Source organism: Filicampus tigris, chromosome 11, assembly GCF_054856515.1.
Source record: "Filicampus tigris isolate MCC_2025a chromosome 11, RoL_Ftig_1.0, whole genome shotgun sequence".
NCBI lineage: Eukaryota > Metazoa > Chordata > Actinopteri > Syngnathiformes > Syngnathidae > Filicampus > Filicampus tigris.
This window is the reverse complement of record NC_141227.1, coordinates 21738621-21755007: the sequence shown is the minus strand read 5'-3', so window position 1 is coordinate 21755007 and position 16387 is coordinate 21738621. Positions and strand designations below refer to the sequence as shown.

Sequence of the window (16387 nt, the reverse complement as noted above, 5' to 3'; positions counted from 1 at the left end):
AATACAGATATGTTTTGAAATGTAAAGGAAGGCTTGAACCAGAAGTCTCTACTAATAATTTTCATTACAAACTGTACATGTACAAAACCCTGCAACTGTAACATTTGTATTGTTGTCAATGTATCATGTTGTGTTCTGTTGTAATATTTTGTTAAATGTTCAGTGAGAAGCTTTTTACAACTGCAGCTGTTGTGAAAACGCAATATAACCAAAGATGCATCGTATCGTATTTGAGATTAAATGACATGCATTCAAATAATTCACTATTGACCTTGACCAATCCCATCATCTAAACTTCAAAATGTACTTTAACATTTTAAAATTTAACACATTTCCAGCAAAAGGAAGAAGACAAAAACATGAACAGTTTTTTTTTTTAATTCAAAAGCAAACTATCAACCACACTACAACTACACTTTTACAAAGGCTTTCCCCTCCTTGTTTATACAGATCATTTTAGTGTTTCGAGCAATTATTGTTTTTAATGGACAATTACCACAGAGACTGATGTGAATGTTCCAAGGGTCCAAGTCACTTTTTTTTTTTGGTATAACAGTTGAGCTGCCTCTTTCTGCATGCTTACAAAAAAAGTGAAGGGAAAATTTTAAAAATACAACAGTGCTAAATCTACATAATGAAAAGAAAGTTGATCCTTACTTTCACAGCTCATGAAAAGCAGCACACATCAAATGAATACAAGAATACCTGAATATTTTGATATGAACACAAACGTCTTCTTGTTTGTCATGTGGCCTTCTTTAAACATGTTGCATTGGCACATAATGAACAAAACATGACGGAACATAAATTAGTACTTGGGGTGCTAATAACTGACAAATACCAAGTACTGTACATTATATACAATACAGAAAAGCTTATTCCATTATTAAACCGTTTCCATTAAATATCCATTATAGGAAACTTCCTACATGAGGTACAGAATAACAGATGATCCAGAAGTATTAATTAAGATGGTAAAATTCAGTTGTTTAAAAAAAAAAAAAAAAAGTGTGAGTGTGCATCATGCCACCTTCCTGTTTACATACAACACACCGTAATGACAATTTTGATACAAAACAAGGTGAGCACGTTTGAGCTGATTAGTGTGGATGAGGGGAAAATATTACTCCTCGTGGAAATTAGCTTGCTTCGCAGAAAGAAAAACAAAATGTTCTAAAAAAGAATGAAAGTAATCATAAGCAGCAGCAGAGAGACACTGCCAAGATATCGTTAGCCTAACAGCATAATTGCCCGAGTCATTTTGAACCTAGTCACAATATCAATAAAAAAATAAATGTGCTTACTAAAATTACTTTTCTTTATGTCTGTGTCGATTCTCAGTCGTCCAGGCAAAGGTTGACTCGAGGCAACTGGGCTCTTCTTGTCAGCTGATTTTTTTCTTGTTTTATGAAAATGTCCAAAAACGATGCAGGTAATTACACTTTTAAGTTAACAATATATTGGTTGCAACACACGTCGAGTCCCGAATGAGTTCAATCGAGAAGCTGTGTGGCCTACTCCTCCTCCTACAAAAAGTTATTCACCGGGTCGAAGAGTGCCGTCAGCCCGGTCGCCTCGTTGCTGCTCAGCACATCCTTGTCTGGCTTCACCTTCTTGTAGAGAGACGGAAGATTCCGGATGTGGACTTCTTTCCTGAACTGCTGGCACAGAGCTTTCTGTTGGCGAGGGAAAAGAAAGAAGCCTATTAAACTTTTTTTTTTTCCTCTCTCTCTCTCTCTCATTCACTCAGGAAAACTCTGCAGGGTTTTTTTTCAAACTAATGGCTGGGATCAAAAATGTGTTTATAGTTAACTCATTCATGGCTGTGGATGTTGAAATTTGTCAACGGGAATCCAACTGCTTACTCCCACTGACGTATATACTGTGTATGTATTTGTCAAATACGTTTTTTCAACAGGTGGGCAAGGAAGAAGGTGGAATATGTATGTAATGACAAACAGGACCCTGAAGATGACGGCGTCACGTCAGTTTGGAGTTGAGATTAGCACATGTGTGTGTGTATATTCGAGCCATACAATAAGTTAACATCGCTCATGTTGTGTTTTTTACCTGTACATCTGTAAATAAACTAATTTTGCCACCAAAAGGTCTTTCTCAGTTGTATAGTTTGAGGTGTTACAAGTGCAGGAAATAATAGCCTCAAATGAACTGTTCTGCTTCACACGAAGACCGTTTTCTCCACTTTTTGGTCAGAAATTGGTGTTTTTGGTAAAACCAACTCATGTTCTACTGCCGATTATTAAAGAACGGAAAAAGCTAGAACCAAACCTTTTTTTTCCCCTGGTTTCTTTTTTTTGTAGGGTAAATTCTAATATTGTCACAGAGCACAATATTCCTTGTTTCTTGAAAGATCAGTCAAACTGCTCTAAAACAGCTGGCAATATGGGAAACTGCTTTGAAAATGGCTTGCAGTGAATGAGTTCATGGCAGTGTTCTGGCTGCAGTGTCGGAGCCAGTGTAAAAACCTGAGGCAACACCGCCACCTAAAGACCATATTTGACATTACCCCAACAGTCCCAGCGATGAGCTTCCTGAATTGTTCTTTCCTTTTCTTCTCAGAGACTTTTTTCGGGTTGGACTCCAGTAGCCTTTGGTCGTACGTTTCCAGAGATTCCATATTGATGTTGGGGATCTGGTTCATCACCGCCCTCAGCTCTGTATAGCGAGGGCGCTGCGGAAGGACAGGAACAGGTTATACGCATATCATTTGGTGTACTGTACACCATGGGCCAAATGTAGGCGCTGTATGCACTTTTTCAATTCATTTATTTAAAGGGGAAGTCACCCCAAACATATTTTTTTTCAAGAATATGTTCTATGCAAGCCCACTAGTTGAAACAAGGCAATCTGATAAATATTGCGTTTGTGGAATAGGAGTTAGCTCACCCGTTTTTAGCCATCTCTGGGCGTGGCCATTTTGTCACTTCTGTCGACTGCAAATGACATGACGGTTGCTCATGGGTCAGGTAACGACCAATCACGGCCAACTTGTTCTCTGAAGCTGAGCCGTGATTGGTCGTTGCCTGAGCCCTGAGCATTTGTGATTTTCAGTCGGCGGAAGTGACAAAATGGCCGCCCCCGTGAGATGGCTTAAAAGCAGTGGATTTTGCTGCTGAACTCATATTCCACAAACGCAATATTAATCAGAATGCCGTGTTTCAACTGGTGGGCCTGCTGGGTATATATTCTTGAAAAAAAATGTGTGGGTTAATTTAGCCCCCCCCCCCCCCCTTTAAGGAAAGAAAGACTACATGGAGGAAACAGGGAAGAATGAAGGAAGGGTAGAAAATACTGATGATGGATGGATAAAAGGACTGGAAAGAAGGAAGGAAGAAAAGAATGACGGGTGGAAAAAAGGACTGGAAGGTAGGAAAGAAGGAATGAATGAAACCTGTAAGGAAAAATAGTAAGGAAGATGTGAAGAGGATGAATGAAGAAGAGAGGGCTGGAAGGGTAAAGGAAAGAAAGAGGAGATGAAGAAGGATGGAAGGTAGGAGAGAAGGAAGGACTGAAGAAAGCAACGGGAGGAAGGAAGGGAAGAGAACAAGGATGTATGAAAGCCAAGGGGAAAAGGATGACGAAAGGAGGTGAGATGGATGGAAGGAAGGATTGAGGAACGGAAGGAAGAAAACAAGGATGTATTGAGGGAAAGGAAGCAGACAACACCCTCGACACCGTACTACTCCCGTCCCGGCGAGTGTGTTGACCTCACCAGGTTGTCGTAGATTTGCATGGCCAGATGAGAGAGGCTGACGTTGCAGACCTCGTGCTGCCCGTGCGTCTGGAGGCCCTTGAGGACGCTGACGTAGAACCAAGAGACCGCCTCGGGAAGAAGGTTGCATCCCATCACCTCCGCGCCAAAGACAGCACACGGAACAATGTCGCTTGTCACACCGCTTCCGGGGCATCATCCGAAAAGTCGCATCGGCAAACAATTCGAAGGTTGTCCTACCTGCCGCAAGAGGGTCCAGCAGATGTAGGAAGCCGCGCGGTTACAGAACGAGGCGTCCTTCCACGACAGAATGGTGAAGGAGAAGGACAACAGGGTCATGTAGATGCTCTGCGGAAAGGAGGGAAAAAAAAAAAAAAAAAGAGAGTGGAAACTTGACGTGTTCAGCATGTTTAACCAAGTGACCTGGTTGTGTTCACGTGAGCGACGTGAAGGGTCTGGCAGGTCTGACCTCATCCTTCATTAGGCTTTTCCCCAGCTCGGTGAGCTCCTCTGTGGCCGGGGCAGCGGACGACGCCTGCGTTGCATCCATCATCACGTCCTCCTCTTCAAAAGGCACAAAAGCATAATAAAAGACCAAAATAATACGATTTTGGGGTGGGGTGTACTCATGTCTCTTATGCCGTGATTAGGATCCAATAGATAGGTATTTTTGAGGCCAATTACAATACGTGGCAGACAAACTAATGACAAATTAATCAGACATTAATTAAAAAAAAAAAAAAAAAAAAGTCTTTTTTGGTCCCTGAATGTTTACGGCAACAAAGATATCAATTACTGGCAAAATCTGTCTGTTTTCCAATACTTTGACCTTTGGTATGTGATTAACTTTACAACAGTAAAAAAAAATTGCAAAAAGTTGTCCAATTTTATTTTTGTTGGTTGGTTTGAATGTCATTACCTTTGTCTTTGTTGTGGGGTGTTATTGTGGAAAATAAATCACTTTGAAAAGAGCCAATATCGGCCAACCAATTAATCGGTCATGCCCCATTTATAATAGCGTGTAAGCGTATCTATATTTTTCCAAACCATTTCTGATTCTCACCTTCTATTTCCTCCTTATTGGCACCAGGTTCGAGCCCTTTACGTGAAATGCAGCTTGCAGCTGAAAATGACAAGCGTTACACTTCCATCACAAAAAAACAATGCACAAAAACAACTCTCACACATCACACAAAAACACCTTACATGCCACAAACATTACAAACAACAATACATAAAACTCACACCACACAAAGACGACATTCCGCACAAAAAACCACACCAAGAAAAAAAACCACACATTTAATTTGAAAACAAAAAAAAGAGATTTTTTTTCCCTTTAGTTACTTTTTCCTATCATTTGGTGTGTTGAATAGTTTTTGAAAATTAAAAAGAAGAAAAAGTAAGACAAAAACACACATCCTGCCCGCCCCCAATAGTCAATCATGCCCATTCCTATTTTTTTGTATTTTAAAACAAAAAAGTGGAGGCTAGGTGGAAGATGTACTTACTGATGAAATCCAGAGTGTCCCTGGTGAGAAAGCGCAACAGCTGCTCCTCCAACATCTCCTTTGTGATCTGGCTCTCCTCACTCAGTGCCGCCTCCTCCTCTTCCTCCTCACCACTGACAAAAAATGAAATGAACTCTGTGCGCATGTAATTGACAGAATAAACATTCTGACATTCAGCATTCGAACACTGAAACACAGTGACATCAAATAAAATTCAGTGCGGGCTTACTTGACGGACGTCCTCTGGTTAATGACTTGCCACTTGATGGTTAAACGCTACAGCAAGAATAAAAGGAAAGGTCAAGCGAGTGAGCGCGCAAGTGGCTTGACAGGAGCTTCGCGACGCACTTCATCGTCAAGTATCAAACCTGCACAATGTAGTTGAACAGCGGGCCGAGCAGGGGGCAGAGGAGGCTGTCGTTGAATTCCGCGGGACACGACAGCACCATATGCTTTAGAAACAAGCGTAACAGCGGTTAAGGAAATGTTGAGAACCTCCGCGAATTTTCTTTTTCCAGGCAGCACTTGTGGTTAGCGTGTCTGCCTCAAAGGAGGTCCACGTTCGCATATGCTAGCTTCATTCAAATTGTCCTAAGGTGTGATTGCAAGTGTGAATGTCTCTTGTTTTTGTCTATATGTATCCTGCTATTGGCAGGTGGCCAGGCCATATGAACCCCTAAACAAAGGCAAAGAGGATATGAAAGACAGGGCGGAGTCTGTAATCCGGCACGTGGTCGAGGGAGAAGAAAATCGAGGCGGAGATTTCTTCGGCCAGCCTGTCGATGTTGTAGAACTCTTGCTGCAGCGAAAGCCCTCCGTTTCCCAGGATTTGGAAACTGCAGAACAGAAAAACGGTCACACGAGGATCCAAATCTAAGGGCTGACACTCAAAGCGGGGGAAGGCTTTAGTTACCAGTTGTCGTACACCTGGGCGAAAAAGTACTGCACGCGTTCCAGGTATGTTTTAAAGGACAGCATGTCACACGTTTCCTGAACATTATGAGTCAGACCTGGAGAGCATGATACATTAAGCAGTGTAAGCCAAGCAAAGTTTGATAATGTCCTGATTGCTCCATGGGCAAATTAGCAGATAAGCCTCACCGAGAACCATACTCATCTCGCTGTACGTCAGCTCGTAAACGCCGGCGAAAGTCTCACTCAGGCGAGCTCGGTTCTCCGGCGTGAACAAACTGTTTTGAGTTCTGCGGGGAGATGGAAGAAAACGGTGACAATCCTGAATTCAGAAGCGCGCTGAATCCCCGGCACGTACTTGATGAGAGCCAGAAGGTTGGGCAGGAAGGCTAAAAATTGGGCTGAGCAGGGGTTCCTGTAGATGGGAGAGCCCGACAGCGAGTGGCCCGCGAAGAAGCCTCCGGCCTTGGCGGCTTCAGGGTCGGCAGGCCAGCGCGCCCGCTTCACCACGGCCAGCATGGCGTTCAAACAGAAGGCCAGCTGGGAGAAGGTTAGAGGGAAATCATTAGCAATAGCAAACCAACGGCAGGGGGGTTGATTACTACAAAGGTACGCTCACCCTCCCCCTATTGGGGCCGCAAGCGTCCGCCTCTTGGTGCTGCTCGCTGACCACCTGATCGACTCCGGTGAAGGACAGGAACATGGCCGGATCCGAAAGCACTCTGGGGGTCGAAGCATGGCCAACAGTCAATGAGCAAAAAAGTCACCACACGGGATTAAAAAAAAAAAAAAAAATGCAAACACAGCAAAAGCGGAAGAGATTCTGAACTCACTGCTTCGTGGCGTCCGAGGTCCAGTCGGCCATTATGGGGGCCAGCAGCTCATCTATGAAAGCCTTCTGTTTCTCAAAGTCTTTGAACTCGTTACTGATGAGCACCAGGGACTCCATCAGGGCGCACTTCTGCATGAACGTAAGCGTGGCGTTGCTGGAGTACATCTCCTTCACGCGGTTGTAAAACATGTCGAAACAAGGCTGCCACAAGGGGAAGAGGAAAATAAATGGGACTGTAGTGCGGTGGTCCTCAAGCTTTTTGTTCCAAGTACCACATAAAAAAAATAAAAAAATACTGAGCACTTCAAGTACCATCATAAAGACCAACATTAAAAATTAGTAGCAGAGAAGGCCAAGTGTTCTTCAAAAATGAGACAGATGGTTTATTCCTAAAAAGTAAAACAATTGCAAGCCCCTGAAAAATTAGGCAGTTTTACTTAAATGTAGGAATATTAAAAAAAAAAAAACTGTACTTAATTATTTAATTAAGTAAATGAATAGTGTTAAATGAAGTAATAAATGTTCTGCAAGTTAAAAATGATATATTCCTATGATGCATCTTTCGTTAAAAATAAACAAAATCAATAACTACAATTAATAATAAAAAATAATAAATAAGCATATTGAAATAAATGTTCAAAACAGTTCTTAAAGAAGAAATGCAAATGCATTTAACTTCAAGTTAAATATAACAGAATTGGTATTTTTTCATCTACCACAAGAGGGAGCCCACATACCACACTTTGAAAATTGCGGTTGTATTCACTTCTTCCAAATTTTGTCACGTTAAAGCCTTAACATACTACTGTGTGATTTCTTAGTTTATTTTGATAAATTTGCAAAATCTAAAAAGAAAAAATTCTTTAGGGAAAATGATAATTTACCGGTAATACATTTTGCACTAAGGATGTAACATTACAAAAGGTAGAAAAAGTGAAGGGCTGCCAATACCTTTTAAATGTAAATAATATACAAAATTGGTGCATCTGAATGAATTAGAATATTGTAGAAAAGTTCAGTTATTCAAGTTCAATTCAGAAAATATATCTATTATACAGATTCGAGAATTTGTTTTTCTCCCCAATATTCTAATTTATGAAGATGCACCTGTGCTGCAGTGTCTGTGTTGCTTCAATTGCCATTCAATGAAATTACCAAAACCAACTGTGGATAATCTCGGCAAATCTTGATGATGGCAGAGCAGGCGTGCCTCCTCACGTTGATTACAGCTCGGGCGGGTAGTGTCTGCGTTGAAGAAGATTTTTTTCCTTTAGCATTTAAACTGCATGCATTGGGAAAAGCAGCAATTATTAGTGAGTGTACAAGACCTACCTTTACTTCCTGAGGAGCCTCAAACCCAACGATTTCAAACAGCTGGAAAGCCAGAACAGATAAGGTTAACATTTCGCAAAAATTATCAAGAATATTCCTATGATGTATACTGAAAACTTAACATTGTTACCAGAATTGGAGACATTTGTTTCTCAAAAGCACAGCTGCAAAGCTAATTCTGATTTCCAGTTTTCTCGCGGCCTCACCACAGGGGGCGAGTCCGGTGGGCCCAGTGGTGCTTCCGTGGTGCACGGGAGTAGGAAAATAGCCAAATTGTCAAGTCTGCATATTGTTACTGCCATCTTAGAGGAAGTGGAGGACACACGTCAAGGTCCTCGTTGTCAATGACTGCAGACTTTTGACGTGCGCTCAACTGGCAATCGGTTTCTAAATCTATGAATGAGAAGAGAGACAACTTGGCCGCCTCGAGAAGCACTGCAGCAAGGTCGTAGTGGTCTGACAGGCGCATCTGTCTAAATTATTGCGGAGCACCGAGGAGAGCCTGTGACGGATTGCGCCATCAACCACCATGGCGACCACAACAGAAGCAAACACTGATCACCATTGGAATTTTACAAGCAAATGGTGAGAATCGAATTGTAATATTAAGAGATCTAATTCAGAATTCCACAAGAAGTAAGTTGTAATCATGCGAGCACAATCAGAATTTGCTGCGTTTGAAAAAAGTTCTATAAATAAAGTTGAGAATTTTGGTGAAATAAGTAATGATTTAGCAAAAATAAAAAGTGGTGATTTTGCTAGACATAAATTGTAATTTTGTGAAAACAACGTAGTAATATTACGAAAAATAAACCGGAATTTTGCCAGAATAAAGTCAGATTTTTGACAAAAAAGGTTATAATTGCATTAATAAAATTTGAACATGGAGAGAAATAGTGGCCATTTTGCAATATTAAATCATTTTGGCGTGAAGAAAGTCGTAATTCACGAAGAGATGCAAAATTCTGCAAGAACGAAGTCATAATATAACGAAAAATACGCTGAAATTTTGTGAGAATTAAAATTGGGATGTTATGAGAATCCGTACATTTACAAATAAAAATGTCAATTTACGCGAATAAACTCAAAACAAAAGAAAAAGTTCACATCATAATTTTGTAATCTTAACGGCGCAGTATTACGAGAAACAAAATGTGATTTTGCAAGGAAAAAAACGTCAAATAAAACTTATACGAGAAATAAGTCGTAACCTTTGAGTGAATAAACTCGTAATACCACGGGGAAAACACTTAGCGGGAATAAATATGTAGTAATATGACTAGACACAAATTGTAATTTTGTGACAATAAATGCGTCATATGAGGAAACCTCAGAAGTCATAAAGTTGGACTATTTTGAGAAAGAAGTAATTTTGTGAGGTTGTGACACATTAAAAAAAAAAAAAAAAAAAGTAATACTACTTAAAAAAATAATAATAAATAAATAAAAAGTTCAGCGCTGACACGTGCGCCTTAGCTGAAAAATGTCGTATGCTCGAAAACCTTTTGCATTTTTTGACCCTTATATTATTAGATATAATGCAGTGTTTGGGGATGCCTGGGTCCACCGCCCCATCGGCCCCACCCCTCTGCACCCCCTGCCTGACCTTGCAAAGGACCTGAGGCAGGAACTGCAGTCGGTATTTGACAAAAGGGAAGAGCGTGGACACGTTGGTGAGTATGCAGGACATGATGAGAGGATCTCTGGTGTCGTAGCTCAGCACGGCCTGCAGCAGCTCCATGCTCCCGTCCACGGGCAACTTCTGCACGGTCACATTCAGAAATATTGAGCCGATATTGAGACGTCTACAACCCTGTCGGTTTTACAAGCTGTGTTCCGTTACCTCCTCCTCAAGGCTCTTCAAGACCTGAGGCACCACGCACTCCATGAACACGGTCACGGCGTCCCACTCCAGCACCGACGCGGAGAAGAGCGAACACAGCCCCTCGTCCCTGGCTGGAGAAACGGGAGATATCTCAAATCATTTTAAACAATGGAAGACTTTGCTCATCATGATTTCTGCATTCATTGTGCAACTCCCTCTGGGTGTACTCACATTACAAGAATGAAAGCAGAAACATTGTAATTTTATGGGGCCAAAATCGTTGCATGACGAAAAACACTTTTTGGGTGAGAAAAAAAGTTGGAATACTACAGGAAATAGCGCATGTTAAATTTTAGCAAATTAAAGTCACTATTTCTCATAATTCTATGGTGTAAAATTAAATTTGTCATGGTATTGTGATTTTTCCTCCTCACAAAAGGACAACTTTTTTCAATTTATGTAGTTTATAAGTGAGAGATTTTTTGAATATGAGAAATAATTGCACTGATCAATTTTTTTTTCCGACTGTATTTTTTAATCCGAGATGCAAGTTAACTTTTCCCGACAATTGTTTCTGCGCCTGTTGACCAGTGTTTTGCTGGCCTAGTTTGCACAAGTACGTACGCAGGGCATTGCCGAGCTGGTATTGCAGCCACATGGCAGCCATCTGAAAAGCCTCCAAGGGAACGATGCGACTCGCGCACCTCACGTCCTCTCCCAGATGCGCCCGGAACGCTAAGGGGGAGAGCGACACATCCAAAATTATTCCATGGCATAATTGAGGGATACAATTCCGACGATTTCAACAGAAGAAAGGCTCACAATTAAAGAAAGCGTTGAAATCATCGTCGCTGTCAAAGTCCAGACGCGAGTGCTGACAACTTGGATGATCGTTCCTGGAGGGAAACCCCGTCTAGAGAGAAAAACAAAAAGACGTGAATGAACATCTGTGTTGGCCCCGAAGCACTCCAGCAATGACAACAAACACGCTGACCTTGACGAGGTTGCTTATGGACGTTCGGAGGAACTTGATGGTAATTTCGACGACAACGGGCTCCCGGGAGAGAGTCTCATGTTTGAAGATGGACGCCCACGTAGGCAGAGTGGACGACCTCAGAAACTGTGGTGCCAAAGGAACATTCAGTTCAATCAAAATCTTCGACTAAAAAGTACCTTAGAAAGGTCTAGCCACTAAATTTTGGGAAAACAGTCAGCTGTAGGGCAGATAAAGATTTTTGTAGTGTTGAATAAGTGATGCGTTTTTTTTGTGTCTCAAATTGACGCAGCGGTGGTCCCGTTTGGATCACAGTATCGTGTGCCTGGCTCAAACAAACACTTTTTCTGTTAGCCATTTTCTAAAAACACTGCTCTTGGAAAATATTTGTTCTTTTTTTTTTTTTTTAAGATCTCTGAAAATCCCAAAACATAAGATGATATGCTGATTAAAGCTACCTTTTTTTCCCTGCAAATCAGCCATGCTTGCTGACAAAAGAAAATATTTACCTCTTTGAAAATGCACAAAATCATCTGACACATTGTCAGTAGGAATTCATTTATCGGTGACTTCAAAGTGTTTTCTGATACAAGACCGCCGCAATTACAGTTATAAAAATCCCAGTCAGATTATTTTTCATAATGTCACAACATTTAGAGGCAGACGTGATCCCAAATTTTAAATGCAAGGTCAAATTTAACCAGTTGCCATTCCTTTCCTCTTACCAGGCTGGAATGTGTGGTGAAAGCCAACAAGGCTTCCAAGTACTTGCTGAGGTTTGCAGGAACATCCACTTTGACATCGGAACCCTGGGGAAATATTTAACATATCATTTTTGTGGATCAGGATGTGGGGACCCAAGTAGAGATGCGAAAGTGTTGTTTCCAACAAGCGCTGAAATCGGGTTTGTGGTCATGAAGCTGTATGAACACCACCGACCAAAAACTACAAAATGCAAAATAGCGAGAAAAAAAACCAACAAGGTAATGATCGCAACCATCTGAAATGAAGAAACGAGAGCAAAAGTGTAGTGTAGCTTTTCTGCTGTGTGGCCAACCAGAATGGTCTGATTAGTTTACAGCTCCACGCTGTCGTGTGAACAGACCTCATGTGCGTTGTGTAAATAAACACACATTTCACATATGAAAAAGACTTATATACGCACCACCAGTGAGATGAGCTGATATCCCAGCGCGCAGAGTACCTGACACAACCTCTTGAGGAACACGTAGCGCCGCTCCACCACCTCTGCTGGTCTACAATACATGAACACAGTCACCATCGATGTAAGACATGGGCAACTTAAATGCTGGAGGGGGCCACAACTTTTCATCAGTGCTTATGGGCGGGGCATGTAGGACCACCGCGCACTTCCTAGACAGATTTTTTTTTTGCAGCACAAAATCTAACTGCATACTTAACATTTGACATTTTCTGGACTATACGATACAGTACAATACCATTTTATTTATATAGTGCATTTCATAACAGCTGGAGCTGTAACAAAGCACTTTACAAACAATAAACAATAATAAATAATAATAATAAGAAACAATAAAAAGGCCATAATACACAAGTGTTGATCAATAAATATCTTCTTGAAGGCATTCCTTATGGAAGCATTAAACTTAAATGTGCAAAAAATTGCGCAGAGCACAGCAAAAATAAATTCAATGATTATTGACGAATTTAAGTGGTCTTAAACTATCGGCTATTTAATATAAAAAAAAAGCACGAACATGTTGATTTCGTCGTAACTTAAAAAATTGTTGTGGCCCGATCAGGCCAGCGCTAGTGTGGCCCCGAACACTCATGCAGTGGCCCCGTGCCAACGTTAATGTACCGGTGCCCCAATCCGTAACATCTACTCACTGTGTTTCAGAGGAGGCCGGACTGTCTGCTGACCTGGAAACAAACACACCAGGTTGAAACGACAGCAAGTACTGAAGAGGGAGCACAACGAGAATCGCACTCACTGGGCTGCAGAAAGAATGTAATTGATGGCGACGTCATCAAACAGCAGCATAAACTGCTTCCTATCCTCCAGCTTGCCCTGTGGAACACCACCACCACACAGTGACGAGCTGTTATCAACAACTCCATAATAATGATACCCAACAAACTCCCTGCCGTGCGGAACCTTGCGGCTGATGGCGATAAGGAGGCACTCGGCCGCCTCCAGCTGTAGCTCCGGCTCGCTCAGCAGCAGACACAAGCTCTCCAGCAGACGGCAGTTGCCAGAAGTGATGTACGCCAAAAGCACCCAATCGATGTAGCCGGCCAGCGTGCTCAGGGTCGCCACGGCCACTCTGCAGTGAGCCCTGGCCTGACATCGTAACACACAGCGAACTTTATTGTTGAAGTTTGTCAAACATAATTGTTTTGACTGAAAGGCCATACACTGCCTGTCAAGTCAGCATTTTCCCTTGTCGCTGTTGTGCATGATGGGGAAAAAAAAAAAAAAAAAAAAAAAAAAAACACTGACAGTGTGCAAATTTCCATCGCGGTATTGTGAGAGGGCCAATTTTGTACACTACAGTGGTACCTCAACTTACAATTTTTTCAAGAAACAAGCTTGCATTCGGTCGATTTTTGCCTTTTGCGAGCACTAAATAGTAGCCGCAAACTTTGCAACGAGTGGAAGATGGTACACAATTGCTCAATGCTTGCTTCAAGCTGCTTATTGTCACGCTCAGTTCAAGTTTAAACAGGGAATTACACATTTTGTATTTCATCAAACAGAACTTTTGAAAGTCGGCTAGCTTAATGCTAACACAAAGTGTAAATCGCCATAGCCAGGCTAACAAATCTAGCACTGACGTTTCATAGTCATTAGAACCCTTTAAGCAACGGGCATTTGCAAACAAACGCTGCAGTAACACATAAAAAAACGATATCACATTACTCACAGGCATAGGTTCTTTATCCTCTTCATGAATCACCGAATATGACTGCAGCTTACTGCGTTAGTTGTGAAACTCTTCTTTGTTTCATATAAATGTCCGAATTATACTGCCCCATGGTGACTGAGGCATACATGCCAGGAGCAGCACATTGTCAGTGGAGATTGACGCATGGAATTATGATTCACAAACTCAACTCTACCTATTTAATTCTTTAAACTCTATTTATTATGTTCCGATTGTATGATTTCATGAAGTCCAATTAAAAAAAAAAAACGTTATTGGTGTTTTAGGGGGCTTCAAGTTACAACAGATTAATGGCATTTTTAGTCATTTCACTGCAGAAAGATGATTTGAGATTCAAGTGTTCAACACATTGAAAAGAGCCACTCACCTTCATTTCATGCTGTGGCGATCCTTTCTAAACAAAACAGAAGAGATGGACATTTTGGTCATTGTAATGCAGCTATTCCAAGTGTAAAAAGATCTCATCTCTTCAACGTCTTTATTTTACCACTGTTCGGTACTCTTCGATGTTTTGGTGCAAAATGGTCATGAGGAAGCTGAAGATGCTCTCCATGTTCTGCGAGAGCGTCTGCTGGATGTCTCGGCGCCGTTGCTGAGGCAGCGTCTGGAAGGTGATCACGTCCTCCGCCAACCTCAGCAGGATCAGCATCACCAGCTCCGTCTGGGCCTCCTATGTGAATGGTTCCGTGAATCAAAGTTTAAACTTAGAAAGCTCATGTTTTTTTTAATTTGACTTTTTTGTGACTTGTATCCCAAAAGATGTACCGCCCCCATGAGTAAGCTTACATGAGACGTCAGCATACCTCGCAAGGGTCAAGTTTAGCATACACCTTGTCACTAACTTCAAGGTTAGAGTGTTTTGGTTATTTTGATGTTTTACAGTGGTGAACTACTTTTTGAAATTTTACTTATGATTTAAATTTTAAATTTTGAATAATTTAACTACTGAATACAGTTTTGTAACATGGGTTCATGACAGTGTACATACATGCTAGAGGTATAATGTTGATGCTTTATAAGCTTCTCCATTTTAAGCGCTTTGCCGCCATTTTGTGGCATCAATATCCAACACGATAAAATGGGTTTCACTGAACTGTACACACCCCTGCGCTCGCAACAGTTTCCATCTCCTTCAGCATATTCGGCCAATTCTGCGGCCATTCCCTCTTGATCATTTCCACCACCACTCGCGAGAGCACATCTTTGATGTAGCTTTCCTCCTCCAGGATTGGATGTGTGCCCTGAGTGCAAAGAGGAGTCGGATCAACACCTAGCAGTTACATTTGTACAAGTGCACCAATGCATCATACTCACTTTTAACAACAGCTGCATGGTGCAGTCTTTCACCTGGATTTTCTCTTGTTGCTGCATATCATTCCACCGGAACCTGCAAGGGAGGGGGAAAAATATGTTTTCTGCGAATGTTCATTCTCATTCAAAAACTTCAGGTTAATATGACACTCACTTGATAACGTGTTCAAAAATTTGCAAGCCAAAGTGCCTGATTACACCTGGCTGGGTTTTGTCTGCTAGATGTAAGGCGCACGGGACACACAGATGGCTTTTCTCTTTAAACTCCTCGAAAAACTGTCAAAAAGACAACATGATGTCATGTCATTGCATGATATGTTGAAGTAACCACATCCTTACAGGTAAATATCCAAAACATAGCATAACAATTCAAATTAGATAGTTTTTTTTTTATGAACATAAAATAGCTTCCATTTTATTCCTCTAGACTGGTCTTTAATCATCCTCCACGTGACGCTAGCGTTTGAATGAACGTAGTGGACGATGTTAGCATGACAGGCTAACTTTCAAAACATCTGGGAAACAACTGGCCGTACGTAGAGGGCAACTTTACAACTTTAGCAACATTAATGAGACAACACTAATGTTAAGAAAGTGTTTTACCTCGTAACAACACTAAAGCTTTTCATAATTCATTCATTATCAACTAAATCACACGTTCAGCCGCCGGCTAGCAACGAGCTAGCAAGCAAAAAAAAACGATGCTACCTTCAGGGCCTCCAGTCGATATATCTGACTCGATTCCGCATCCATGGTCACGTTCACAGCCTTGATAAGCTGCTCACACATGGCGGCCACATGCTCATCCATGGTCCACGTAGCACCGGGCTAATGTTTACAACGAGACGCGCCGTAAACAACCTGCCACACCGTTAGTCTCGACGAACTCCAACGTGCGGAAAATGTGACAGACTTTAACTTTGGCCCTTTCGCTTGCCGTAGAGCAGACGTTTTTGGGAAATGTAGTTTTTAATTGAAAATACTCTCCCGGCGACAACGATGTTCAT

The 16387-nt window shown here is 41.6% G+C and overlaps 1 protein-coding gene across 1 annotated transcript; it reads right to left on the bottom strand.

Moving 5' to 3' along the window:
* Window positions 1–362: 362 nt before the first annotated feature.
* On the bottom strand, window positions 363–16287 carry xpo5 (exportin 5). Its single transcript, XM_086045860.1, has 33 exons — window positions 16089–16287; window positions 15535–15656; window positions 15384–15456; window positions 15173–15310; window positions 14557–14739; window positions 14437–14463; window positions 13280–13465; window positions 13116–13192; window positions 13012–13044; window positions 12305–12395; window positions 11865–11948; window positions 11140–11265; window positions 10968–11058; window positions 10770–10880; window positions 10164–10276; window positions 9927–10082; window positions 8321–8362; window positions 8144–8233; window positions 6990–7189; window positions 6776–6878; window positions 6515–6696; window positions 6346–6446; window positions 6158–6254; window positions 5945–6080; window positions 5613–5711; window positions 5474–5520; window positions 5245–5357; window positions 4797–4856; window positions 4203–4297; window positions 3974–4081; window positions 3734–3871; window positions 2528–2692; window positions 363–1676 (listed from the first exon to the last, which is right to left on the bottom strand). The coding sequence occupies exons 1-33, from the start codon at window positions 16188–16190 to the stop codon at window positions 1527–1529; spliced, it is 3639 nt and encodes a 1212-aa protein (XP_085901986.1). The 5' UTR covers window positions 16191–16287; the 3' UTR covers window positions 363–1526.
* Between the last annotated feature and the right edge of the window lie 100 nt (window positions 16288–16387).